The sequence below is a fragment of the Balaenoptera ricei genome, chromosome 1 (assembly GCF_028023285.1).
Source record: "Balaenoptera ricei isolate mBalRic1 chromosome 1, mBalRic1.hap2, whole genome shotgun sequence".
Lineage (NCBI taxonomy): Eukaryota > Metazoa > Chordata > Mammalia > Artiodactyla > Balaenopteridae > Balaenoptera > Balaenoptera ricei.
In genome coordinates this window covers 117,293,355-117,320,586 of record NC_082639.1, presented here as the reverse complement: position 1 = coordinate 117,320,586, position 27,232 = coordinate 117,293,355, and the positions used below count along the sequence as shown (strand labels likewise).

Here is a 27,232-nt window from a genome sequence, read left to right as displayed (position 1 = left end):
TTTTAGTTCCTATGTTTAAGAAAAAAAAATCCCTAAAATTGTCATAATGTTTAGATCCACTGCAAACTGTAAAAACAAGCTTTTTATATATTAAAAAAAAGAATTTACATTTTACAATTTTCTACATGCATGCACAAGGTCTCAGCTCTGTAACCCAAAAAAAGGAAAAAAAAATCTAGATCCAACAGTGGAAAATTCTACATTTACAATCTCACTTGGAAGGAACTCAAAAATTCCTCTTCCTTTCACACACAGAAGAACAAATCACAACAATCACACACCAGGACCATCAGCAGAATGCTGCCCCATGGGGAGGGCAGAGGAAAAAGAAGACAGACTGACAGACACCACAGAGGGGCAAGGGAGCTCATCCGGGCCCAACAGAGAAGAAGAGAAGCACAAACTCTGGGAAACAAACGTTTCAGATGAGAAAGGATCTCAATGTCTCATGACAGGTATTGTGTCAGGGTTTGCAACAGGACTGAGGTGGGGATGGGGAAGTGAAAAGGTAAGGGCTGAAATGGAGGGGGTTGGGAAGAAAAAAGGAGAAGCTAAAGGGAAATAAACAAGAATAGAAACAGAGAGCATGAAGAGTAGTTTAAGAGAAAGGGACGAATGGGGACGGCGGCAGAGTGGCGAGGTAGGTGAAGGACTGAGGCACAGCTTCCTGGTGTGGAGGGAAGGAGGACCAGCCTTCCAAGGTGGTGAAAAGGAAGGCCTGGGAGGTGTGGTGGGGATGTGCTAGGATGCCATGTAGTCATAGAAAAGAGCCCTGGAGAGACCCAGCTACAGCTCCCTGATGGTGGCATATGGGGCGCGGGTGGTAATGGGTGGGCAACACCCCTATGGGGGAAGAACGAGCAAATCCAGCATGTGATGGGACAGGCAAAGTGGGGGACACTGCTCAGAGGGACTGAGTCAGCTGCACACCCCACAGCAGTTCACAGCATGAAGACAACTTCCCATATAGGAGAAGCAAAAGACAAACACAGCCGTACACTTGACAATTCATCCTGACATTTCAAAAAATAATAATAACAATAATCAAAGAAGACAAAGATACCACAGTTCTGATGCAAAGGACCAAAACACTACCATTCTCAGTCACAGACCTTAGTGCTTAGAGAGAGAGTCAGGGGTGGGGGGGGAAATGTCTTTTTGTTTTAGGAAAAGGGAATGAAAAAAATCACAGTGATTAAAAACATGGCAGGTTCTTAAAATAAACATTCCCCCGCCCCTAACCTAGGGCAGCGACTCTGATCCCAAAGACTTTCCCTCTCCCCACCCCAACTCCTCCTCAAACCACACCACATCCCACTCCTGCCCACAAAGGCAGTGACCCCAATCACCATCCAGGCCCCGTTTTCCAGGATAGTGAGGTATTTAGAAATGTGACCCAGAAGGGACTCCTCTGAAACCAGGTCTTTGAAGAGAAGGAAAAAATACCTTCCCAGGACCCCCAGGACAGGATGTATCTCACTCAGGCTTCTCCCCAAACCCACAGCCCCGGCCCAAGGCTGACCTCCAGGCCCTGCCTAGGTCAGCCCCATAACCCACCCAAGTGCAGATAAGGTAAGCACTGGCCGAAGAACCTTTCTCTAGTAAGCGGTGTGTGGAAAGATGTGCTTTTTCAGAAAGGACAGCAGGAGAAACAATCCCCAGGTTCCATCATGCCCAGGGCTGCCACTACACAGAGAAGACTCCCTGGTAAGAGATCAACTGTGATCTTACCCCAGGGTGCACTCTGCAAGGCAAGAACAATGAGTTTTCCAGGGGAAAGACGGGCTTATAAAGGGGCATTTGAGGACTGGCCCAGGGGACTGCTCCAGCCCAGCCACCAGAATGCTCCCCAACATGGGTGCTGGCTGGAGGTATGTGAGTACTCCTTAGTTCTATTCCCCTTGGCTAAAACTACATAATTTAAGGGTGTCTGATTTAAAGGCTCAGATTTACAGTGAAAGTAAGTATTAGAAGGCCAGCAAATTTTGCTCAAGAATTCAGATTGGGTGCAAAGACTAAGGAAGCTAAATGGGGTGAGGGGCTAAGTACCCATCAAAGGCAGCAATCTTGGTCCCTCACCCCAATACAGAGGGAGACCAGAGCCCAGAAAACCAGGCAGTGAGGGAACAGGGGGGGACCCTGGCCAGCCAAGGAAAAGAGACCCCTGAGGCAAAGAAGTGGACTTAAGGCAGGGGATGAGGAGGAGCTGCTGGCTCCCCCCCAAAAAGAGATGAGGCAACAGGTCTCTGGAGCTGAGAGAAGAGACAGCAAGACTGGGGGTGGCTGGTGAAGGAAAGAAAAACATTTGGCTGAGACCACCAGGGTGGGTCAGGGTCTGCAAGCCACTAATTCTGTATAGAAGTCTACGTGGCATCCTTCACTGGGAAGGGGGAGTCCCGTCCCACCATGGTGGGAACAGAGGTGAAGGAAGTTCAGAGGGCAGGGGTCAGCGATGTTCACGGGGCTCTCTCCCAACCTTCCCCCAGGACCCCTTGGAAGAAAGGTACTGTCCCCCAGGGCCCAGGAAAAGTGGTCACAGAGGTTTTCCATCTCAGTTTGCCTGTGGTCACACGTGACCACACAAATCAGAAATGGAAGGTAGAGATTTCAGGGTAAAGGATGGGATCTTCCCTTGCTCTGAATATGTGTGGATGGGGGAGAGAGGCTCAAACAGCTGGAAGCAAATAACCCTGGCAGGGAGGCCCCGGACGCTGGGGCTGTGTGGGAGGATGCAGGAGGATCCTTGCCCAAGAACTCCGGCTTGGGGTGAGCGGGCAGGGGGAGCAGATCCACCTGCCGCCAGGAGGCAGCAGGTAGCGCTGCCCAGGAGTTTGGCACCGTGGCTCTCTGGAGTCAGATCTGCGCCCCCCAGAGAAACCCTTTTGGGGGCCACTGGATAGAACTGCTTATAGGAACCTGGGTTCGAGAGTGGGGCTCAGGTGGGCCCTGTGCCCTTTCAGAAGAGACTGTCACCCGGGGAAAGGAGAGGGAGAGAGGCACTGATTCCTGCAGGGCCTGGAGTGATACAAAAGTGAGGAGGGTGGGAGAAGGAGAGGGAATTTCCCAGGTACTGTTGACAGCAGGATGGTCTCTCCAGGTTCACATGGGGTAAATAAGGAAGAGGGGAGGAGACAGGTGGGGGGGTGGTTAATTCAAGTAAAAAAAAAAACTAGAGCAAGAGGAAGAAGGTGGCAGGAATGTGGCAGGGCCTGAGGGCCACGCCCCCACCACCCTCAGGAGCCCCCCGCGTCTCCCACTCCCCCTGCTGTTGCACAGTCACACCGAGGTCTCAGACTGCAGCCTCATGACAAACTTGTGAGACTTGGGGTCCACAAATTCCTCGGAGAGTTTGAAGAATGGGACCTTCTTGGTGCTGACCACCAGGCTGAAGTCCTGGCGTTTCAAGAGGAAAACGATGCCATCCTTGAGCCCGTTGGTCACCGGCTCCTCGCTCACCAGTGTCCACTGTTTGGCCAGCCAGCGTTCCTTGTGGTACTGGATGGTGGGTCCAGCCGCCAGGTACCGCTCCAGGAAGGCCTGAGGAAGGGAGAAGGGACTTCACAGGAAGTTCTCCCTCCCACCCACCCAACCTCCTTTACCCCTCGGGGGGTACAGCTTCCAAAGACCACCAAGATGTGCCCAAGCTCACTCTCTGCAAACGATCTCAGAATGTTAGAGCAGGAAAGGGCCTGAGATCATCTGCCTCAGACCCTAGTTTATCAATGAGGGATCGGGAGCCCACGGAGGTGACATGGCTCAGTAGGGTCGGGCCTGGGACTCAGCTCTCCTGACCCCTCATCCCCGGCACCTGCTATGACCCGGGCAAGCCCTCCCTCGTCCTTCCTTCTTCTCCCTTCTGCTCGTACGGGTAGCGTCCAGCAGGGCTGCACCAGCAGAAAGCTAGAGGTGTCACAGTTAAAGTGCAACATCTTTAGTCACCTGTTCCCCAAAGATGGCTCAGGGGATGCAATTCTAGGAAGCTGGCTGTAGAGCTGAAGGGTGGGAATGGCTCAAAAAGAGCACAGTGCAAAGAACATCTTCTGGAGGTGAGGGGGTAAAGGTGGGAGTTTGGATCTGAAAATTCCGGAACCCCTACAGAGATGAGAAATAGGTCTCAACCATTCCCAAAACGGTCCTGAAACTCCGTCTTCTCCTCACCACCTAAGAACTTCACCCCATGCAGAGATGGAGTGGATTGAGTACGGATGAGAGAAGAGACTATACAGAGGTAGAGATGAGAGAGAGAGGGATGGAGGGTACGGAAGGAGGTGAGAGAATAAGGGAGAAGGAAGTGGAAAGGAAGGGGCCAGAACTGGGGAAAGAGGAAGGATGCTGGGGGCAGAGTGGGCCTACCTTGGGTGTCATGTCGTGAGTGATGCAGAACTCAAGGTGCTGCAGGATGCTCTCCATGGTGTGGTAAGGCTGCTGCTTGGTGGTGCGAAGGTACTTCTGCATGGCACGGGCCATGGATGCGAAGATGGCCTGGGCTGCCTCCCGTGGGTCCATCACCTCCCTGGGGTTCTTCTGTTCCTCTTCCTGCAGCCGCTTAATGTGAGTGAAGGCCTCCTCCACGGCCACCACAAGCCTGGGGGACATGAGGAGTATGGACCAGACGCCAACCTCTCATCTTCCCCCCAGCTTCAGCCCTCCAGCAGCCTGAGCGAGGTCAGGCCTTTGTGCTCTCCCTGAAGCAATACGCACCCAACTGGAGTCAAGAACCAGGCTTTGGGGGCTGTGTGTGTGCATGTGAACATGCATGTGTGCAGCTGGGTAGAGGGGGAGGGTCTTTCCCCCTCTAGGGATAGGAAACAGTTGTAGAGCTCAGTGAGCTCAGCCCAGGGACCCAAGGAGGACAATCTAGTGTCAAACCCAGAGAGACAACTATGGATCAAACCCTAGAAAAAGCCTCCTTAAGACCCCCCAAATCACACTTCAGTGGGTGAAAAATTAATAGCTGTAACTACATCAAAATGACAGATGCCTATTCAACCATGACAGCATGGGCAACATTAACTAACACCTGGGGTGGGCAGAGGTAATGCAAAAAATATGCTGCAAATCAAGAAGGAAAAGGTAAGAACAGCATTGAAAATGGGCAAAGGAGTGAACAAATAATTCGTAAGAGACCTGAAAGGCAGAAAAATAGATGAAGTCGTCACTGGATAGTAATCAGAGAATTAAAATGTTAATAAGATACTACTTATTCATCAAAATGGAAAAAATTAGGAAGATGACCATCATCCAAATATTGGTCAGGATGGTGGAAGATTTCTCTGAGTACTATGCAGCGATGAGATGCAACAAACCAGATATACAGACAAGGGTGAATCTCAAAAATATACTGTTAAGGGGGAAGCAGGGAAAAGAAGCCAATTTACATTAAAAGCATAGAGACATACAAAACAATACCAGTATCCGGAAACCCAGGAACCTGGGGACTTCAAGCAGCTTAGGATGGGATTCTGGGCTAAGTAAACGTGTGGATCTGTGTAAGTCTACCATATCTCTGTTTTTTCTTTTGCTTCCCCCAAGTGTCTCAGTAAAGTTTCTTTTGAAAAGATCCTTTTGACTCAGGATCTGAACCAAGGGAAATAGTTTTCTCCTCGTTACAACCAAGGTAATGGGGAAGGAAAGGGTCCCCTATGGTGGTGGCAGCACAGGAGATCCAAAGACCCTAGTCAGGGCAAAGGTAGAGGAGGAAGGGAACATCTCCAGTTTCCTTCCCACGAGGGCCTTTTCTGAGACAACTGGAGACTTGCTGCAATGTCACAGAAATGGAGCTGCTGACCTTCAGTCTACTGCAGCCTCGTGTAAGAACAGGGTCAGGGCTACCTTTCTCCCTGGAAGCCTGGAGATCATGTGGGAGGAAGGGCAGAGTTCCATGACCCTCTACTCCTCCTCCGTGGAAATCCCAACAGACCAAGGTGGGCCCTGGCAACAGTAAGCACCAAGAAAGAATCTTCAGGCATGACTAGCATTCACATAACAATGTGAACAGGAAAAAAGGAGAAGTGAGGACAGCGTTTAAGAATTTACCAAGATATGGGCACTAGAACCTCATTTTCTTTTTTCCTGGGAAATAAATGGATATTATTTTATTTTTTTTTTTTAACATCTTTATTGGAGTATAATTGTTTTACAAGGGTGTGGTAGTTTCTGCTTTATAACAAACTGAATCAGCTATACATACACATATATCCCCATATCCCCATATCCCCTCCTTCTTGCCTCTCCCTCCCTCCCACCCTCCCTATCCCACCCCTCTAGGTGGTCACAAAGCACCAAGCTGATCTCCCTGTGCTATGCGGCTGCTTCCCACTAGCTATCGGTTTTACATTTGGTAGTGTATATATGTCCATGCCACTCTCTCACTTTGTCCCAGCTTACCCTTCCCCCTCCCCGTGTCCTCAAGTCCATTCCCTAGTAGGTCTGCGTCTTTATTCCCATCCTGCCCCTAGGTTCTTCATAACCATTTTTTTTTTTTTTAGATTCCATATATATGTGTTAGCATATGGTATTTTTTTGCAGGTAAAAATGTACCATCTGCTGAGCAAGTCTACAAGATCTACTGGAAGGAGGGCTAGTCTAGCCTCAATCCCTGCCATTGCCAGGGAGGCTCACATCCTTTAATAGTCCCTGCTCCACTGTGTAGGCAGAATCAAATGCCCCGTCCACTTCCATCAGATGCCCATCCCCTGGTTATCCAATAATCTCGGTACGTTTTGCAGATGCAATGAAAGTGCTGAGTCAGTTGACTTTAAAATAAGGAGATTATCCTGACAGGTCTGGTCTCATCACATGAGCCCTTTAAGAGCAGAGTTTTCTCTGGCTGGTGGCAGAAGTCAGAGACAGACCTGGTCTTGCTGGCCTGGAGGAAAAGGCGAACTACCTATGGGTCCAGGTGACAAGGAACTGATTCTGCCAACAGCCAGTGAGCTTGGAAGGGGACTCGGGCTCAAACGAGAGTCATCTTGATTTCAGCCCGTGAGCCCTGAGTGGAGGGTCCAGCTCACCCGTGCCTGACCCATGGGACTGTGAGACAATTAATGTGGGGTGTTTTGCAGCACCGGGTTCACGGTGATTTATTAAGGCAGCAACAGAGAGCGAATGCACACACCCCACCCATATCATCAGCAGTTACAGAAGCCGATGGTCTTCCTCTCCCCAGCCTATCCACACCCCACAGCCCCCAGCACCCCCTCCTCCCCCAGGGACCCACCTGGCCCTCCTCTTGCGCACCCTCCGCTCATGCTCAGCCTCCTCGTAGTAGTACTCGTTGTGGCTGTTGTCCCGCCTCCGGGCCGCTGCTGCAATCACAGCCCGGGACTGGCCCGTGGAGTTGTTGGTGCTGTTTTCTGCACAGGAGCAGGAGAGAGAGGGGATGGTCACTTCAGAGCGTGGCCTCCTTTCTCACTCCAGGAAGTCTGGAGCCAGCAACCCGACACATCCAGAGGAAGCTGTGTCCACCCCCCAGCAACACCTCCCGTTCCCAACCCTCCTGGCCGCGTCTGGGAGAGGCCCACAGGAAAGCAACAAGGAAGGCACCAGAGGGCAGGAGTCCCGCACATGTTCCTCCCCAGTGCAGGACGTTCTGGAGCTCAGAGAGCGAGGGCTTAGGACCAGGGCTGATGAGCAGACGCAGAGGAGCCAGATTAAGGGGACGCACCATAGCATAAAGGGACAGCAAGTAGAGTCAGCAGCTAAGACCAGCCACCTGGCATTAAGGGAAATGACAGAACAGAAGGGGCTGGGACACGGGCTGGGGAAAGGAGAAAGCAAGGCAAGAAGGGGGAAAGAGAAACAGGAGGCAGGAACTTGGGAATCCTGCTTGGGAAGAGACCAGGAGGCCGAGGAGCAGGGCCGCTCACCCTCTCCGAGGGAATACACCTTGAAGCCAGACACTTTCTTGGCCAGGACGGACTTGGGCAGGTTGAGGAGGGCAGGGTTGTAGACAGGGAAGTCATGGTAATACTTCTCCAGGATCCACACTGCCACGCGCTGGATGCTGTGGGGGACACGGCAGGAGGGGGAGGGAGAACGGACAGACAAGGGGCGCAGGGGGAGGGACACATCAGGGCAGGTTGGCAGGGCAGGAGAGGACAGAGGGCAGGGACAAGCTGCTTCCAAGGAGCCTGGCTCAGGGCCTGAGGTCTACTTACCAGGCTCCCAAGCCTTCCCCAGGGAGAGAAAGCCCAGGGGAGAAAGGGCGTCGGGCCAGGGTCCCCAGCCAAGGGTCACCTCCTCCCCTCCATCATTCCCCCCCAAGATTCCCTGCAGGACCAGGAGGTGCTATTGATACTCTGGATGGCCAGGGCGGCCATCCTGCCCACAAGTTTAGGGGGAGCTGAAGAACTTTCCTCATTATCTTTTCCGCTGGGGTTGGGGGAGAGTCCCTCCTCTGGCCAGCTCATCTCAGTGACCACTGACTAAGTGTCCTCAAGAGGCTGTGCCTCCAAGAAAGAGCTAGAAATGTGATTCCAAAAAGCCCCTGTTCATGCCCCAAACCTTCTTCCTCTTTGGTCCATCCCTCTCTAAGATCCCCGATCTCTAATTGTCTGTTCATCTATTCACTCCCAACTCCTAACTCCCGCCTTACCTGCTCCAGGACCCTTAGCCTGACAAACGCTGTTGAAAACCTAGGATGTGCAGAGTACGCAACTCCGTCCCACACAGCCCTCCTAACCCATCCCTTCCAGCCCCACCATCACACCCTCCTACCCTACGGTCCCCTCAGCCTCCTCCCCAGGCCCGTCTGCCTGCCCCGACGCGCCCATACCTGAGATGGCCCACGTTGTAGAAGCGGCTGGCCCCGTCAGTGGAGCGCACGACCTTGAGCGTGAACTGAGGCTGGAGCTGGCGCAGCTCCAGCAGGACCACAGCCAGGTAGTGCACGAAGAGCAGGGCATCTACCAGCGACACGGCAAACTGCACCACGCCCTGGTAGCTGCGCTCGCGGGCGTCCAGGATGCGCACGCCGTAGAAGAGCCAGTAGGAGACGACGAGCAGGAAGACGAGCACCATGAGCAGGGCACGCAGCACGAAGACACGGGGCAGAGAGGCCTTGGGCCGGCGGAAGAACAGGGCCCAGCTGCCCAGCAGCAGGATGAGCAGCTTGAAGGCCACGGAGATGAATAGGCCCTCGCAGGCTGTCCCGCACGGCTCCAGCTCCTCCCGCCACAGCAGTGGGGGCAGCAGCAGGAAAGCCAGCGGCGTGAGGAAAGAGAGCAGGGCCAGCGTGGCCCCCGCCGCCACGCCCAGGTGCCGGGAGCAGTCCAGCGGGACGCTGTCCTCCATGTCCTTGGCGATGCGCGTGAGGTCATCGTGGGAGATGCTGTGCTCCGAGGTGCCCGTTACTACTGTGGTCGTCTCCCCCCAGTTGTCGTCCTGCATCAGGAAGGGCCGCAGCAATGTGGGGAGAGGAGGAGGAGGCAGGGACACAGGAGAAAAGGTGAGCGGAGAGAAGACAGAGAGCAAAGCAGGGAGAGGAGAAAAGAGGGCAATCAACAAACATGCAGCCATCAAAGTATTTACTGAGCTCCACTGCATGCCCAAGCCTGGCCTCTGCAGGGATGGGACATCTGAGACCTGGGCCCTGTGGGAGCTTCATGCCATCAGCCAGACAGTAAAAAACTACACATGTACCCTCAGAGCAGAGGGTACAAGACAGATGCCAGGGAGCTGCTCAGCCAGAGACTGGGATCCGAGGTCAGACTCTCCAGGCAAAGTGGGCAGGCTCGATCAGGCCACCTGCAAGGCCAGGATAAGCAACAGGTACCTATCCTCCAAGTATGGAGAGCCACTCAAGGTTTCTGGTTAAGGGAGTGACCTGACAAAGGCAGTGTGGTGAAGAGAAGAGGACACCGGTAGGAAGGGTTGGGGAAGGTGAGTGACTAATGCGGGGCATGTGAGACACAGTGCAGACTCGGGGCCACTCTGGGTCTCTGGTCCGCCTGGCTGGCTCTATTGGGCCATCTGAATGCCCACCACACAGGGGCTGCCTGTTCCTGGAGGCAAGTGGGTGGACAGGCTGAGGTCCCCTGGTGCCCTTCTAAGTGTGGTCCACTCAAGCTGTTTCTCTGCAGGGGCTGGACGCCATCCCTCAGAGGAGCCCCAAGACCACCGGTGGTCATTCGTGCCTACACCCTTAACTCGTGGGCAGTCTGGGAATATGGAGTCACATTTTGACACCCAGGGGATTCAGGCTACAGGACAGAGACAGAATGGGGAGTGTAGGAGACTGCCTGGCAGGGTCATCGACTAGGGGGTGGAAGAATCTCCTCGCCGAGGAAAGGAGAAGAGTCTGACCAGAAGATGAAAAGTGGAGGCGCTGCCTGCTCTCAGCTCAGGGAACCCTAATATGACCCTCAGCCACACTGCCTAGGCACTCCAAGCATCAAGGGCCTGGGCACTTGTCAACAACAAGGAGCTGATCAGGTCTCAGGGTCACTTCAAGAATTCAGGAGGCCAGGTCTCTGGGAGAAGATGGGATTGGGAAAGAGAGAGAGAGACCATTTCCCTCAGGTACTGATCTGCTCCCAAGACCCAGGAATCCCCAGTGTCAGTCACAGAGATGTCCTGTGAAGTCTCCAGCTCCCTAAGATGCTCCCAAGAAGAAAGAAAAGGAGGAATGAGACACGGACAACCTCACAGTCAACTCAAATCCTGCCTCTGCCTTCTGCCAGCACTGGGTTCTGCCCCCTGACCTCCCTGCCAGGTGCACACAGTGGGCCAGAGAGGCTAGACCAGGAGCAACCTGCTCAGCCCTGTCCCAGAGAACTCTCTTCCAGAACCTCCTCCGTCTCCCCAGGCTCACTTCTTCTCCCTCCCCTTTCTCCCTCGACTCCTCCCACCTACCCTAAGACCAGAGGTGCTATTCTATAGTTCGACACCAGAGAGCGCTGGAGTGCCCATGCCTTTAGGCTCAAGGAAAACTCAGGGCTGCCACACCCCCAGCCCCTCCCACTCCAGATTCCCAGCCCCTCCCACTCCAGATGCCCAACCCCCTAACTGGCTGGCCTGAGCCCAGAGGAGTCAGGCAATTCCCATTACACAGCCCAAGTCACATGGGTCATAAAGACGAAAGAGGCTGCTGCTTCCAAAGGGATCTCTGAATTCTACTGAAATTCTACTGAATTCTACTGAAACAAGGTCCTAGCTTGGGACACTTAGCAGACGTATGTCACAAGATGCCCTCCCTGATCTGGTTGCTGTTGGAAGAGACCAGGTTTCCAGGCCCTTCCCCTTTCTGATGGACCTCTAACTTCTCCAGGGATCAGTCTGGAAAACACCTGGCCTAGACCTCATCCCTCTGACGCTCACCCGCTCATCCCCTCGCGTGGACTCATTGTCCAGCAGGGGCTCCCCTGGAGCCTGGATCGTCACCGACTTGTCCCCACGGCTCCCGTCTCGGCTCTTAGAGCGGTGTCGGTCCCGACGGTCCCTGCGGCAGGAGGCCAGGGGAACAGGCACAGGAGGTCAAGGGGAGGACCCGGGTTTCTCAGCAGCCACCCCCAGTCCACCACCCCTGTGCATGCTCCCACCCCTCCCCCCCGCCTGCGTCGCGCCCCACGCACACCCACCTGTGCTTGCGGGAGCTGCGGGAGTGGCCCGACTTGTAGGAATAGCCCGAGTACTGGGACTCGGTGTCCATGGCGTCTGAACGCCGCGCCTTGTAGCGCTCCAGGGCCACAGGCTGGGGCCTTTTGGGGGGCCCCACTGCCACCTCCTTTAGCACCGACTTCTTCAGGCCAAGGGGCACCTTTAGAAAATCAACCGTCACCCTGAGGGACTCTATTTTGCTGGACGGGTGGGCTGGTCTCGGAGAAAATCAAGCGGCCCTCCTGAGGAGAGGAAGCAGCCGGTTAGGGGGAGCTGGAGCTTTCTGTGGGGTCAGAGTGGAGAGGCAGGCCATCCCCAAAAGGCAGCTGCAGGAAGCTCAGCGGAGCCTTGCCACTACCTGAGAATATTCCACCCAGGTTCCTGCTCTGTGCAGTGGGCCCAGTTCCTCCTGCCCTGCCTCCTAGAAAGAGCACCCCCAGACTGTGCCAAGGGCTCAGGGGTGGGGGAAGACGGCCAGCAAAGGCCACCCAGAATGACCCAACACTGGACCCCCTGCAGGGGAGAACCAGGCAATGCTTTCCTATTCTCAGCCAGGAAAACTAAGACTCGGCGAAGGCAGGTTCTGGCCAGGCCAACTGGTTGGACCAGTGGAGACCATAGCAGGAGGCAGCTAGCTCTGCCCAGTGGCTACCCCAAGCCTCTCCTTCTCTCCTCTCATCTCCTCCCACTCATAAGTTCTGAGTGGGCCCACAGGGGACTGCCTATGGCTGCTTCTCTTGGCATCCGGTCCACAGCATCGACGTCAAACACACCCATAGTTACTGCCAGGTCAAGTTGGCGGCTCCCCCTGAGGCTGTGTGTGTGTGTGTGTGTGCTTGTGTGTGCGCACAAAGCAGGGGTAAGGAATGGAAACTACAGATCACATGGTGGGGGGCAGGAGGGAAAAGCGAGTAGAAACCATCCTCTAAAAACCTAACATCCTGAACTAGGCAAGGTCATGAGCTTATCTGGCTATTTGTGGGCTGAGGGGCAGCATCTTTCTTCTATACTTTCACCTGCTAAGTCTGCAGGGAGAAGGACCTCTTCTTCTCCCCTCCTCTCTCACTCTCAACCAAATCCTGCTCATTCCTCAGAGCGCAGCCCCTACCCCCTCAGGAAAGCCCCCACCTCCCCCAGCACCCAATGTTACATCTTCCCCTCCAACCCCGACCCCACCGTCATCATCCCCGTGCACTGAGCAGTCATTTCCTACCTTCACTCACTGAGTCATCAGCTCTTGCTTAGGCTCCTTCTAGGAACCATGTACCCTGCTAGGCCCTGGGTACAGTGGTGAAAAGACACTGAGTTCACAATCTAGCGGGGCAGGTGCACGCTAAACAAGTAAACAGGTGAGTATAAACGACTAACTACATCAGTGGTGAAAGGAGAATAACGAGGACAGTATGACAGACAAGTCTGGGGAGCGGGGCTCCTTTAAACTGAGTGGTTCCAGAAAGTCTGAGAAAACAACAGCTAAGCCTGAAAGAGCACAGGAGTTAAGCAGGCAGAGCGGAGGGAAAAGCCTGCAGAGCTCAGAATGCCCCGTGGAAGGCCAAAGGCAGCAAAGAGTTGGGTGGACCAGTGGAGCCGGAGCTGCGGAAGGGAGAGGGCAGTGGAAGGTGAGGCTGAAGAGGTGGCCGGGGGCCGGGTTATTGCAAACTCCATGGGTCAGGGGAAGAGCTCATGGGAAGCCTGCAAAGGGTTTTAGCTATGCAGGTATGGACTAGAAAGAGGAGAAAGCAGAAGTAGGGAGATGAGTAAAGAAGCGACTACTGGGCTTCCCTGGTGGCACAGTGGATAGGAGTCTGCCTGCCAATTCAGGGGACACAGGTTCGATCCCTGGTCAGGGAAGATCCCACATGCTGTGGAGCAACTAGGCCCATGCGCCACAGCTCCTGAGCCTGCGCTCTAGAGCCCGCGAGCCACACCTACCGAGCCTGTGCTCTAGAGCCCACAAGCCACTGCTACTGAGCCCGTGTGCCACAACTGCTGAGGCCCGCATGCCTGGAGCCCGCGCTCCACAACAAGAAAGGTCACCGCAGTGAGAAGCCTGCACACCGCAATGAAGAGTGGCCCTCGCTCGCCGCAACGAGAGAAAGCCCACGTGCAGCAACGAAGACCCAATGCAGCCAAAAATAAATAAATAAAATTAAAATTAAAAAAAAAAAAAAGAAGCGACTACAGTGGTGAGGCTTGGATAGGGCAGAGCAGCAGAGGAGATGGGGAATAGTCACTTTTGCAACATATGTTGGTGGTAGGACCAACAGGACTTAATTGGACTGCGTGAGGGGGAGGGGAACGTCAAGATCTCTGGCCTGAGCAAGACAGTAGGTGGTAGTGCTATTATTAGGTGGGAAGACTGGGGAGGAAGTTGGTGAGTACAGTTTCCAGTGTGCTGAGTTCATGACTGTGAGACAGGCTGTGGAACAGGCAGCTGGGTGTCAGAGGAGCTGGACTCAGAAAAGAGTCTGAGCTAGAGGTATGGATGGTGTGCAAGGTCAAGGGAATGGATGAGGTCACCCAGGGAGAGGGTTAAATAGGGGGTCCCGAGAACCCCAATATGTAAACGTGTCCGAGGAAAGGGATCAGGCAAAGGGGCTGAGAAGGCAAGGCCAGAGGAGCCTGGAGGCCAGAAGAGTGGGCTCTCATGCAGCCAAGAATTAGAGTGTTTCAAGGTAGGAATAAAATCAGCCAGGTGCTGCCAGAGGTCAGTTACGTTAATTTGCTTTATGTAGTTGTTAACTTTTCTCCAACTGAACTGAACCATCAGTAACTTGAGAATAAGAACTATGATTGATACATATTTGTATCTGCCACCTTCCCACGGGCAGATAGCAAGTAACTAATACCCACCTGACTCTCAGGGAAACTGCAACGACTGTAGGGAGATGAAATCAATGCTAAATCCATTCATTTATCCTCCTAACAGAGTTATGTGGAGGCACTCCATGGCCTAGTGATGTCTGTCAATAGCCCCATGTCAAGGCAAATGTGTGACATTACATACATACTTAGGCAAACACGACAAACATACTTAGGAAGACAGAGACACAATATCTTAACCCACCCTAAACCTTTCTAAAAGCTTTTGCTACAAACAAGGCCCTGTTCATCTCCCTGTCTGCAAATTACATGTTGGGGTCCACTACCCCGTCTCCCCCAAGAACCCATTCTACTGGTCTAGTCCCTGATACAGTTCAGACACATCACCTGCAGCTCTCTTGCTGTGGTTCAGCTTACTCTTTCTAGTCATCCTCCTAAAAACTGAATTTCACCAGGAGGTTCAAAGAGAACAACTGGGTTACAGAGTGAGAGAGGTGGAGAAATAAAGACGAAAAGGACTGCCATGGACTCCAGTCCAGACAGAGACACCAGAACCCAGACTCTCCATCTCCCCAGCCTGAGTTCTCATGTCTGCCAGAGCCAACAGCAAAAAGAGCCTGGGATTTGCACCCGAGTAGCTGAATTCCAAGCCTAACTCTCCCACTGATGAGCTGTGTGACCATGCGCAAGTTACTTAACTTCTCTGTGCTTGGCAGCCTGGTAGGCTCATTGGTAAAATAGGGAAAATGATACACACCTCGTGGGGTTGCTGTACGTATCCTGGGGGTAAAAGAAGTACTTTAATAAACTGCTCAGCAAGTAATAAGTTAAGCAATTAATACACTCTGGCTTCAGGATCATTCCTACTCCAATCCCCAGATACTTCCTCTGAGACTTGGGGAAGAGGTGGTATAAATAAATCCTGCTGCTTGTACAACTAAAGTCACACACACACACACACACACACACACACACACCAGACCAGAACCACCACTTCAAACACACCCAGGAGGGAAGCTGATGCCATTGTGCTTCCCCTACAGATAAATTTCAAACCAGACAAGGGTGCCAGTCCCCTCCCAACCCTTTGTTCTAAGCTGCCCTCGCCTAAAGCTCCCTACCTTCCTCCCAGCTACTTATTGAAGACCCAACATAAACCCAGCTCCCCTGGCCTGCTTCTCCCACCCCTACCTAACAGAGGGGCCAAAAATGAACCCAATTTCTGAGGCCCTTGTCTGCTGTCCCCTCAAATACCCCAGGGAACTAATCCAAGCACTGGAGAGGCTGTGGGGAAGGATGGGAGGTGAGCAAAGAGAAGGGCAGACGTTCCCCTTGTTTAATCGGTCTCAGGAATCAGGGGTTTGGAGGGTCTCCCGGGTGGGCAGCGTTCCCAGGGAAGAGAGTGGGGGAGGGGATCGCTGGATGAGATCAACAAGTGGAAATGTGGGAGGCATGACAGGACCGGGAGGGAAGTCCGGACTTGCTGCAGGGCAGGGAGTGCCCTGCTTTGGGGGGTGGGAGGCTGTAAAAGGGAATGTGTTCCATTGCTTTTCACCTTGCCCCCACCCCACCCCAGACACACAAACACATTCACCCGGTCCCCTGCTCAAACCAACCATGGATTATCTGGGGTTGGCCAGAGAGGAGAGTGGGAGGGAAGAGAGAGGCCGTCACAAAGAGGAGACCCTTCTCCCCTCCAAAGGTCTTTCAGAAATAAAATTAATGGAATGTGTCTCAGTATCATCCCAAGAGGATTGGGAGGAGGGCTGGGGGGGGGAAATGTGGGGGCTTTTGTCCCTGCTGCCCAGCTTCTCCCACATTGATCACCATGGCAACCAAAGCCCCCTGTTGCCTAGGTGATGGCAGCCAGGTCCTGGAACCCATACCCAGCATCCCAAGCGAGAGAGGTTATGGAGGTGGGGGGGTAGGGACAGAGGGGGAGAGAATGGGGTTTCTCCTCTGGCGGCCCCAGCTTTTGTATGAGCTCTGGGATCGGGTTTCTTCAGGAAACAATCAGAGGCCTCTGGAAAAAATACACTCAAAACCCGGCAACAGGCAGAGGGAGTAAGGCTCTTCTGGGTGGGGTGGGAGGCATCGGAGGGGTTTGTGTTGGCCAAAAGTCAGACGAAGACTAGACCCTTCCTCACTGCCCCACTCAGAGGAGCAACCTAGGCAGACAAGGCCTTGGACACAGACACAGGCAGCCCCACGCGAGGCGCGTGCTGAGGACCGATGACCAGACGGCAGGCAGCCGTGGTCACCACCTCCCCCTGCTGCTCTAGCCCGGGGCCACCACACCACCCGGTCCCAGCTCCTTTCAGGCCTGGGGTGGGGAAAGGAGGCAGAGACAGGACCCAGATGGGGCTGGGGTAAAGAACTGTGGGAGCAGGGCAACCAGGTAGAGAAGAAGGTGGGGAGGTGACAGAACACAAACATGCACCCAGAAAGGGCGCCTGCAGTTCCTCGTCCCTACCGAGGACAGGGCTGGGAGTTCCAGACCCGAGGCACAGCGGAAGGCGCTTGTGTGGGATTTCAGAATGCACTTCCAGCTGGAGGGGGGAAGAGGATGAGAAAGAGGACAGGAAGCCAAAAGTTTTCATCCTACAGGAGCAGCGCTCCGATAGGACCATTTTTTAAACAAATGGCCTTCCTCTCCTCAGGCCAGGATGGGGGAAGGGTGGTCCTGCCTGGACGCAAGGAAATGGACATGATCACCTCTTTAGACCCCTCCTGCAGAGGAGTCTGTGGACCCTTGCCCATTAAAGGTCTCTGATTCCTATCATCTTCAAAAATACTGAATCACTATGCTGTACATCTGAAACTAACACAACAGTGTAAAGTCAACTACACTTCAATTTTTTTAAAAAGGTCTCTGATTCCTACACAAGAGCCTAAGTCTTACCGCATGTGCCCTGCACCCTCTTCCCCACTACAAATCATGGGAGGTGTGGACATGTGGGCCCCCAGCCCCATGGCTCCCTAAGCTTCACCTACCACTGCCTCTGTCCAAGGATATCAATGTGAGTTCCACCCAAAATGCTGGATGCCCACCCTCCTGGGGGGCACCAGAAGTCCCATCTCCCAGCCCAGTATCCAAGGAGCTAGATGTCTGCCCAGAGAGACCAAGCACCTTGCCAAGACATCAGCTAGTGTGAGGCAGAGCAGATTCCAAGTCACAACTAACTGTCCCACTTGGTTTCTCCTCTTTACCACATCACTCCCTGAGCTTCATGGACGTGCTCAATCCAGGCCGCCCTGTCAGACACTGGTAGAGGCAGGAGGTGTCCGATGTGGGGGGAAAATGCAGCACCTAACAAGCTCCCAGGGAGGAGAGGGAGGTTCCAGAACCTCTGACTGTGCCCACATCGTTCTCCACGCACCCCCCACCACCAAAGGAGGAGACAGTGGATTGACCCACCCAAGTCTCGGTAGGTCCCAGCACTAAGCTAGAAGAGGCCTTCCAGGTGCAACCCCAAGCTTTACAGCTAAAAAGGTAGGGCCCAAAGAAAGAAGGGTGCTAGCTCATGGTACTACATCCGAGGCAGCCCTTTCTGGCCTCCGTTGTTAGAAAGACCTCACTAATACTGGGACTCTGAGGCGTGCTCCTCTTGGAGTGAGGCCAGGTTCCTCCACGACACTCCTCCTGGACTCTGGGTTCCTGGAATAGCCAAGACTATAAGATGGCCAGGACAGGAGAGAATTCACTGGCTCCTGCCCTAGCCCTTCTTCCTCAGTGACAAAGGGACAGAGACTAGACAGGCCTAAGCTTGTTGAGACAGTTGAGACTGAAGAGCCCCTTCCCCTGTAAGGGCTGGTTTCTGCCTCCGCCCACCGACCACTCCTGACTGAGGATCTCAGTGTTCCTTCATCATTCCCATCCAGCCTTGCGTCACGTACGAGCCCTCCATCCCAGGAGGCCCATGCTGGGTTCTCCCTACCACGAAAAGAACTAAGGCACAAAGTGGGCCAGGACCAGCCCCAGGGCCTAGACCAAAACTGGGATTTTTGCACCCCCCATTCCTGGACCCTGAAAAAGGCCCCAATGTCCTTAAGTCACAGTGCTGTCCAGGAGGCCAGAGAGAACAGCTGGATCTCAGTGGGCTGAGGGGGTAGGAAAGAGTCGGACGCAGAAGTCTGAAAGCTGGCACCAAGCCCCGCTCCCGCCCTGTTAACGGGCACTCTCCCAGGACGGCCCCAGACATGAGCTCACCCTCCTTAGAGCCCTGGGGCAGGGGGCAGGATCCCTCTCCCCACTGGGCTGAGTAGCAGGGGAAGAGCCGTGCTTGGGTCATGCAGACAGTCTATGCTTCCAGAGCAGCTGTTCACCACCAGACCCCAGTGCAAGGAGCACTGCAGGGGAGGGCCCATGGATTGGGCTCCCGGCCAGGATACCTGAGCTTGCATTCTAACTGAAAAGGAGCTAGGGAAGCCAGAGCCAAGCCCTTCTCCACCTACTTCCTTAATTTCTCTCGATCTAAAGCAGGGGGGGGGACACTGAGGACCCTCCAAATCCACAGACACACTTAAGCACAGACACAGGCACATGTGCACCCGTGCTCGTATTCCCCCTCTGAAACCCGGAATGGCTCCTGCCTGCCCCGCCCAGCTCCACCCACCCTGGCCAGGCAGGTTCTGTAGAGACCTGCTCTGCTTTCTCTCCAGCACGCCCACCCCCACCCCCAGCTCTCAGAAAGTCCCTGCCCCCAACGCACTGCACACAAGTACACGCATGTTGCACACACACCATAGCGCTGCATTCCCTGCCTCCCCCAGACCCATTCCCAGTCGGTCTGGAAAGGAACACTGGGCGGGAGGAAGGAGTGCGCGGTAGAAGGGGCCAGTAATCCCTCTGGCATCTGTCCCAGGTGGAGGCCAGAGGGGAGACAAGATGCTACGCTGGGGAGAAGGTAACCGGGGCTTCTAGATGCCTGGATGCTCTGTTAAATTTGCACCAATGAGCAGGCCCCATAACTCCCACCCACCAGGCTCTGAGCTTCCTCCTCCCTCAGCTAGGGCAAAGGACTGGCCCCTACGTGCCCACCACTAAGCTGCGGAAGAGCCAAGAAGGAAAACAGGCACCCTGAGTTGTCCTCAGGGACAGGAGAAGGTGGAAACGGGAGGCGGGCAAGCCACATTGTCCCAGAGGCCAACTTCCTGTGCGCTCCACATGCCCACCCTTACGGAAAACAAAAATGCCTCCCCCTCTTCTTAGCCTACTGTCCTAGGTGGGCCCCAACTGTCCCTGACCCCAAGAGACCCTCAAAGCCTGCTCACCCAGCCCCCACCTCGGGGGGAGGGGGGGACTAGTAGAAAGCAGATGAGGAGTCAGCCAACCTTAGGTCTGCACATGGATGGGGAGAGCTGTGACGTGGGGACACTGGCAACAAAGGTCGGTTTGTGTGGGGAAAGCAGTAGGGAGGGCCGAAGGGTGCAAGACGCAGTGTGACTAGGGGTGCGGGTGGCAGGCCTGGCTCTCCCTGGGTCTCCCCATTCTGAAAACCTCCTCCTGCTTCACTCCAGGGCCTCTGACCTGGTAAATCAGCCAGTTCGTATCTAGGAAAACCGAGCCAGCTGAAAGGCCCAAGCACCAGCCAACCTCCACTGTCTTGACAAACCCACCACCTGAGGTTTCCACTCTTTCTGAGGAGCCTCACATCCCCCAACCCTTATATCTGCCACCCTAATCCTGGAGTAAAGCAGGGGACAAAAATAAGTGTTTCTGTTCACACCCGGTTGCTTTCTAAGTTACTGCATTCACACCTCGGGCTCAGCACCTGTTCCTGTGTACCTCCACTCACCCTAACAAGCCAGAGCCCCCTCCCCAGACCCTCACACACACACACACACACACACTCTCTCTTCTAGCCAGACTGGGGGAGCCACGAACTCTCTGGTGAAACTCTCCGGGGTCTGAGGGATATTGTTAGGGGGTTGCTGGAAAACTCTACAGACAACGAGGGCCAGGCCCTTCCAATCAAAACAAGACTCCATGGGTTATGGTGGCCGGAGCCCCCACGTGTGAAGTGACCCAGCAGACAGGAACAGGCCAGCCCTCGGGGATGTTCTGCCCAGGTGGCAGGCCTGCCCCAGGCTGTGACAACAAGGTGCTCCTCCTAGGAGACCCCATTCCTCCAGCAGACTGACACCCTCCCTCAAGGGTAGACTTCTCTACTCCTCAGGCTGACATCTGGACTCGTGTCTGCTTTTCAGGAGATAGGGGAATTATTCAAGTTTGAGATTAAAGGCAATAATGAACAAAACCTGAACTAAATGAAATGAGAGGAGGGAAAGGTGGAAAGAGCACTTTGGAAAACAGAAGAGAAATGACATCAGATAGACCTAGCATAGCCTCTGAGGAGCTATGTAATCTTAGATGAGTTGCTTGCCCTCTCTAAACCTCAGTTTTCTTATCTGTAAAATGGGGATAATTGTGCCAACTTCAGAAGGTCGAGTGTTCAATGAAATAATGTATACAGAATATCACAGAGTCAAACACGTAACAGATGCTCAATAAAATGTTAGTTTCCACCTCCTTCTCCTATAGAGGGTGCACAGCCAATCCCCTTCACTCCCTGTTCCCATAACCTCATTGTGAGAAGTAAGACCCCACCTGGAATAAGACGGAAACAACACTTTGGCTACAGTGCTGGCCCCAGCCCCCAAATGATGGCCCCTCTCTAACTTAGACCACACCCAGGTCTGAGAGAGCAGCCAAAACCCCTCATCCCACGCTCTGCCTCTTTCCTCAGGGGCTCCTGGATCCTCCAGCCTCTCTCTTCCCCTCCCTCCTTCCACATTTACAGTGAGGCAGGGCCTGGGCTGTAATCACCTCCTTCTCTCCTGCAGGCGCTAAGCTCAGCTGTGTGTGGAATGGCAGGAGAAGGGGGCCCCAAGCCTCCCGCCCCACTCCAGCCCCCAACTTCTTCCCACTCTCCCCTCTCACTGCCCCACCCTGATTACCAGGATATCCTCAGCTCTGCTGATTCTAAGCCTGCTTCTCCCAAACCCGTTCCCAGCTGTCATGTCTGTAATTACCAGCCTTGCCAGGGGCATCAGACAAGCACAGCAACACCTAATTTCCAATGGGCGCCACCACACAAGGCCTCTGCCTCCTACTCTGAACCAAGCAGTGTGGAGAAAGGGATGGAGAGAGTCTTCCTGACCCACCTCATTTCTCTCCACATCACAAGAGAAAAGGTGACAGAAGGTTGCCCAAGTCAGATCAGCAAGAGACAGGATATAAAGAGTAGGATTTACTCCCAGGCCTTTTCCTTCACCTCTGCTACCAAAATCTCCCCATGAACAGGGTTACCCACCTGGAGAGCGTGAGAGAAATTTCAGGTCAATTCAGAGAGAGGGGAAGTCAATGCCCAGTAAAACAGGAAGATGGGTACCCACAGGGATGAGGGCAGATGCATACTGGAGGGAGCTGCCCAGGAAAGAGGAAGAAAGAGTAGGTTTTAAAAAGTCCCATCTGCGACCCAGACTCTGAGAAGAGGCAATAATATCCCAGCCTCTCCTCTCCCTAATACCTCCATCCCCAGCCAATCACACAGGACTTCATTTTATAGGCAGGGAAACTGAGGCCAAAACCCCAGTTAATACTTCAAAATCCAGTAACACCAGCAGCATGTGGCTCACCAGCCCCCCCGGTTCCTTCTAGCTCATGCTCAGCCTCTACCTGCAGCACCCTCCCCAGGCCCCTCCCTGCCTGCCTAACTCAGCCTTTAAATCCAGCTAAGGTTGATCCACACAGTGGAATATGATTCAGCCACAAAAAGGAGTGGAGGTGTGATGCTACAACATGGGTGAACCTTGAAACAATTATGTTAAGTGAAGGAAGCAAGACAAAAGGTCACACATTGTATAATTCTATTTATATAAAACATCAGAATAGGTAAATCCATAGGGACAGAATGCAGATTGGTGGTTGCCAGGGGCTGGGAGGTAAGGAATGGGGAGGATATATTAACCTGTATCCTTAATGGGTACAGGTTTCCTTTTGGGGATAATGAAAGTGTTTTTAGATAGAGGTGGTAGTTGCACAACACTGTGGGTGTACAAAGTGCCACTGTTCACTCTAAAATGGCTAATTTTAGGGAATTCCCTGGCGGTCCACTGGTTAGGATTCCGCACTTTCACTGCCGAGGGTGTGGGTTCGATCCCTGGTCGGGGAACTAAGATCCCACAAGCCGCACAGCGTGGCCAAATAGATAAATAAATAAATAATAAAATGGCTAATTTTTTTTTTTTTTTTTTTTTGGTCACACCGCGTGGCATGTGGGATCTTAGTTCCCCGACCAGGGATCGAACCTGCACCCCTTGCAGAGTCTTAACCACTGGACCACCAGGGAAGTCCCTAAAATGGTTAATTTTATGTGATGTGAATTTCATCTCAGTTAAAAAACATCCAACTAAGGGCACATCTCCTCCAGGGACCCTCCCTGACACCCACGCCAGGACCAAGCACTCTTGCTCCACATTCCGGTGGCCTCCTGAACACACCTCCATATACTACTCACTGGGTTACAGTGAATCGGCATGTTTATGCACATTTTCCCAATGAAAGCTGGTCTTATTCACCCCTCCATCCCTTGTGCTTCACACAGCACCTGGCAAATAGTAGGCAGTGCCCAATATGGTCTGCCAGAAGAAGTGCAGAACCAAGGCCTAGCTCTCCTCCCCAACCCAGAACTCACTCCTTTAATTATCATCAATCAGAACCCAAACCATTCCAGCTAACGTTTACTGAGGGCTTCCCAAGTGCCAGGCACCATGTGAAGTACTCTCTATATATTACTTCATTTAATCCTCATAAACCTAAGAGGTAGGGCCTATTATTAACTCCATTTTACAGGTGAGGCTTCAAAAGTTATCTACTCTATCTGAGGCCTCAGAACTAGGAAGTGGCAAAACCAGAATTTAGGAGCAGGCTAAAACCCAGGGAAGGAGACCACTAGAGGTTCCTGGAGGAAGGCCCAACCTGGGGAGGGAGGATAGTGCCTTTTTTTTTTTTTTTTTTTTTTGGTAAATATTTATTTATTTATTTATTTGGCTGCGCCAGGTCTTAGTTGCAGCAGGCGGGATCTTTGTTGCGGCGTGCAGGATCTTTTAGTTGTGGCATGTGGGATCTAGCTCCCTGACCAGGGATCGAACCCGGGCCCCCTGCACTGGGAGCACAGAGTCTTAACCGCTGGACCACCAGGGCAGTCTTGAGGATAGTGTCTTAAGACATCTAAGAGGCTGAGGAATAGGTTTTAAGAAGCTGCCCAATGTCACAACACTATTAAGTACTAATTCCAGCCAACTCTGCTGGACGCTTCCCTTTGGCCTCACAGTGTGGGGAGCTGCTCAGGGAGGAGTACCAAGGAAAACTGGAGACCCTCAAACTCAGGGGATGAGGGGCATCCCAGATCTCTTCACTGTTCCCCACAAAGCTTCTGTAAGTCAAGTTGATCCCCCTCTAACTGAAAGGACCTCTTGGAAACCAAGTAAGCAGATAAAAGTCTGTCCTGCTCTAGGGACAGGGAAGGGGGCCCTTCCTCAGATCTCGAAGGAGCAGAGGGGGCACACCAGAGAGGCCGGCCCCAGAAGAATTAGGGGGAGAGAGGGCAGAAGCAAGACAATGGGGGAGGAGGGGGCAACGCGGCCACTAGTTCCAGTATGAAGTACTTTCAGAGGCGGCCTTTCCTAATGTCTGACCACAAGTCCTCTCCTCCTTGGAAGAGCCCCCCAACACACACCAGTATAATACATCATGCATGCAGTGAGAGGACAGGAGCGAACAAGGTACCCTGGAAGGTACCCCAGAGCATACCATCCTATATGCAAGAACCTCGCTCGCCCTGGGAACCTTACCCATCAGATAGGTGTCAGGTTTGGGGCAATCATGCATTTTCTTAATCCAGTCTTTTCCTTCTCTGCCCCACACCTAGTCCCAACATTTTCTGCTCTTATCCTGGGGGCTTAAGAAAGGTGGGGAGCCCTGAGGGCTAAAAAGGGAACATTTCCAATTGCACATGCCCATTAGGAACTCCCATTCGGGAATTACCCAGAGACCCTAATGGGCCTGTGCATTCACAGCCTCAGCTCCTAAAACTGGGTGCCTCGATCTAACCTCTGGCAGCAAAAGGAAAATGACTGAGAGTGAGATGGGCAAACAAGGCATGCATCCCAAAGATGGCCAGCCCCTTCCCTTCACCCCAAAAGAGAAAGAATGAGAGAGAGAGAGAGAGAGAGAGAGAGAGGGAAAGAGACAGAGAACGTAGATGCTGCTTCTCTGGGGACCGATACATCCACTTCCCACCGCACCATCATGACGGTGAGTACAGCCCTCGATGGGTGCCTGCCCCTTCCCCACCACAGGGACAACTGCCCTCCTGGCAAGCTCAGCCCCTATTCCTCACCCTGAAACCTGGCCCCAGACCACAGCTCCATCCCAATCATGCTTCTCACCAGCAAAAAGAAAAAGTGTGTGATAACCCACACAGACACACCTGCAGAAACTCCTTTAGAAACACCCTCCACTGCCCTCCCCAGAGCTCCCATGCTACCTTCTCAACCCCATGGGAAGGGAACCCAAGATGTTAAGCACCGGGTCTCATCCCTCCAGGCATGCTCCTTCCTCTGGCCTCCATCCCATACCAAAATCCCAGACTCCTCGGGAACTATAGGATCCTAGAGGCAGGGCAGAGTTAGTGGGCTCCGAAACAGCAAACTCCAAGGTGGCTTTACAAGAGAACTGTGGCCTGAGGGGGCTGAACTTGGGCTGGGAAGCCAAGAATGTAGCCTCTCCAAGCACTAGAACCCTACCTATAAGGTGGAATAAGAGGATGTCCCTCTTATTCTTCTCCCTGACTCCTCCAATCCCCCAGATTCCTCTAGGACTACCACCTGAACCCCTGTTCCCTATTCCCCACAACACACACCCTTGTCCAAAACAGGCACCTCATAAAATGGCCCACTCACTCCCACCCATAGGTCTCAGATACTTAAGGCACTACCCTCAAAACCAGGGCAGGGCCATCCAAGAAGCCTCAGAATCCTCCAGGCAGCCCTCCTTTTGGGCTCTCTGCCAGGAAAATCTGCCTGCAGAGGCAAGTGGCAGTACCCCCAATACACACTCAGAAATGCACACACTACCTAAGGCAGGCACACGCTGGTACTTATCTATCAACACAGGTTACACACAAGAGAACACATTCACTAGCATCCCTTTCCAGTACACAGGTGCACACACACCTATCCAGGTATGCCCCATTCTGCTCTTACACACCCACCTTCCTCAGTACCTGTCTATCTCTTTCCCATAAACCCCTACCCAGTTCACACACATAGACACACACCCCTTCCCCAGAGTAAGCCCATAAATACATATCCAAACACACCACAGATACACGGTCAGCTCCTGCTTGGGTGCACACACACTCAGGCACAGAAAAACACCTTCATCTCCAAACCCACCTGCAGGAACACGCAGCACACACACACAAAAACAAAGAATCATGCACACTGATGCTCCACCAAGCCTTTAAAACTCACCGATGCAGAGCCCACAGCCCCTCAAATGGGTAAATATGAGTGGAGAGAGGGACGCCGGCGCCTGTCCTCTGGGCCCCGATAGATAACACAGTGCCCGGGTCTCTGGCCTCCATCCCCATCCTCGACCTGCACGAACACCCCCTCTACTCTCCTCGGGCGGGTCTCCCCAGACTCCACATCACACCCTCAACGCATACCTGCCCCTGGCCCTCCCCACACTTCTGAGGGGAAGTGTGTATGCACCCCTAAACACCCTCGCCTTCCAATACCTCCAGATTTCGATCCTTCCACTGCCTCTCCAACCACCTCCAACACACACTCCCAGCCTCTGACTTCAACCGGCTCCCCCGGTAACATTAAGGTCCCCGCCGGGCGCCGGGCGCCGGGCCCCCGGGCCCAGGAAAGTCCCCGGCTCTCCAGGCCCGGGCTCCGCCCCCTCCCCACGCGCCCCTTCCACTCCCCAAAGTTGGGGGGGCACTCCGCTGTGCAGTGGGGGAACGGACCGGAAGGGGGTTACCCCGCGCCCCCCTTCCCCCATAAGCCACCCCGCTCGCTGGGGGACCGGGCACCCCCTGGCCCCTTGCATGATTGTCCCCTTTTCTGTTTCCTTTTTTTTTTTTGCAAACTTTGCCCGCGCCCCCTCGGCCCGGCACTCACCAGCCGCTGCGAACTGCCGGGTGGGCTCCGCCGGCGCCCCACTCGGCCCGGCGCCTTTGTATCCGCAGCGTTCCGGGTCGCTACGAACTCCGCGCTCCCGGACGGGCAGCGCGGACGATGGGGGGGTGTAGAGGGGGGCTCCTGAGTCTGGTCGCCCCCTCTCCGTCCCAGATCGCAGTCTCTTCCCCCTCAGGGCCCCAGGGGCAGGGGGCCGGGGGGAATGCGGGGCGCTTAGGCTCCCATGGCGGGACCAAAGATCAAGGAATCAGGGATCAGGAATCAGATCGGGAACCGGCGGAGGAGGGGGAGGGGGCGGAGGGGGAGGGGACGAGAGCCGAGGGGGTGCAGGGGGCGGGGGAGCGCGCGCTCCCGGGTGCCGCCTCCCGGCTGTTCCCGCAGCCGCCGCCCCTCCCGCCGCCGCGTCCATTGTCTGCGGCCCCGCTCTTCCACGAGTCGCCGCCCCCCCAGCCCTTCGCCTCCAGATTCCCGGCGGCCCTTCTGGATCCTGGGAATTGCCGGCGGGACTGTGACCCCGGCCCCGAAAGGTGGTCTGGGGGATGCCTCGATTCCTGGCCTGGGCCCACCCTGCAGCCACTCCTGCGGCTGTTTTCCT

General features: G+C 54.1%; 1 protein-coding gene across 3 annotated transcripts; it reads right to left on the bottom strand.

Moving 5' to 3' along the window:
- Positions 1-26,915, bottom strand: VANGL2 (VANGL planar cell polarity protein 2). Of its 3 annotated transcripts, none has more exons than XM_059934690.1 (8): positions 26,620-26,915; positions 11,580-11,840; positions 11,320-11,440; positions 8,777-9,384; positions 7,869-8,005; positions 7,220-7,355; positions 4,354-4,585; positions 1-3,537 (listed from the first exon to the last, which is right to left on the bottom strand). In XM_059934690.1, the coding sequence occupies exons 2-8, from the start codon at positions 11,648-11,650 to the stop codon at positions 3,277-3,279; spliced, it is 1,566 nt and encodes a 521-aa protein (XP_059790673.1). In that variant the 5' UTR covers positions 11,651-11,840; positions 26,620-26,915; the 3' UTR covers positions 1-3,276. The 3 variants fall into 3 exon arrangements, with proteins under 3 accessions (XP_059790673.1, XP_059790680.1, XP_059790686.1); XM_059934697.1 differs by lacking the exon at positions 26,620-26,915 and adding an exon at positions 26,232-26,318; XM_059934703.1 differs by lacking the exon at positions 26,620-26,915 and adding an exon at positions 15,179-15,194.
- Between the last annotated feature and the right edge of the window lie 317 nt (positions 26,916-27,232).

Excerpts from the sequence above, each read along its gene's own strand:
- VANGL2 (XM_059934690.1), bottom strand. The coding sequence starts at position 11,650 with ATGGACACCGAGTCCCAGTACTCGGGCTATTCCTACAAGTCGGGCCAC. Across the intron at positions 11,441-11,579 it reads CGCAGCTCCCGCAAGCACAG|GGACCGTCGGGACCGACACC; the intron begins GTGGGTGTGCGT and ends CTCCTGCCGCAG. Across the intron at positions 4,586-7,219 it reads GTGCGCAAGAGGAGGGCCAG|GCTTGTGGTGGCCGTGGAGG; the intron begins GTGGGTCCCTGG and ends CATGTCCCCCAG.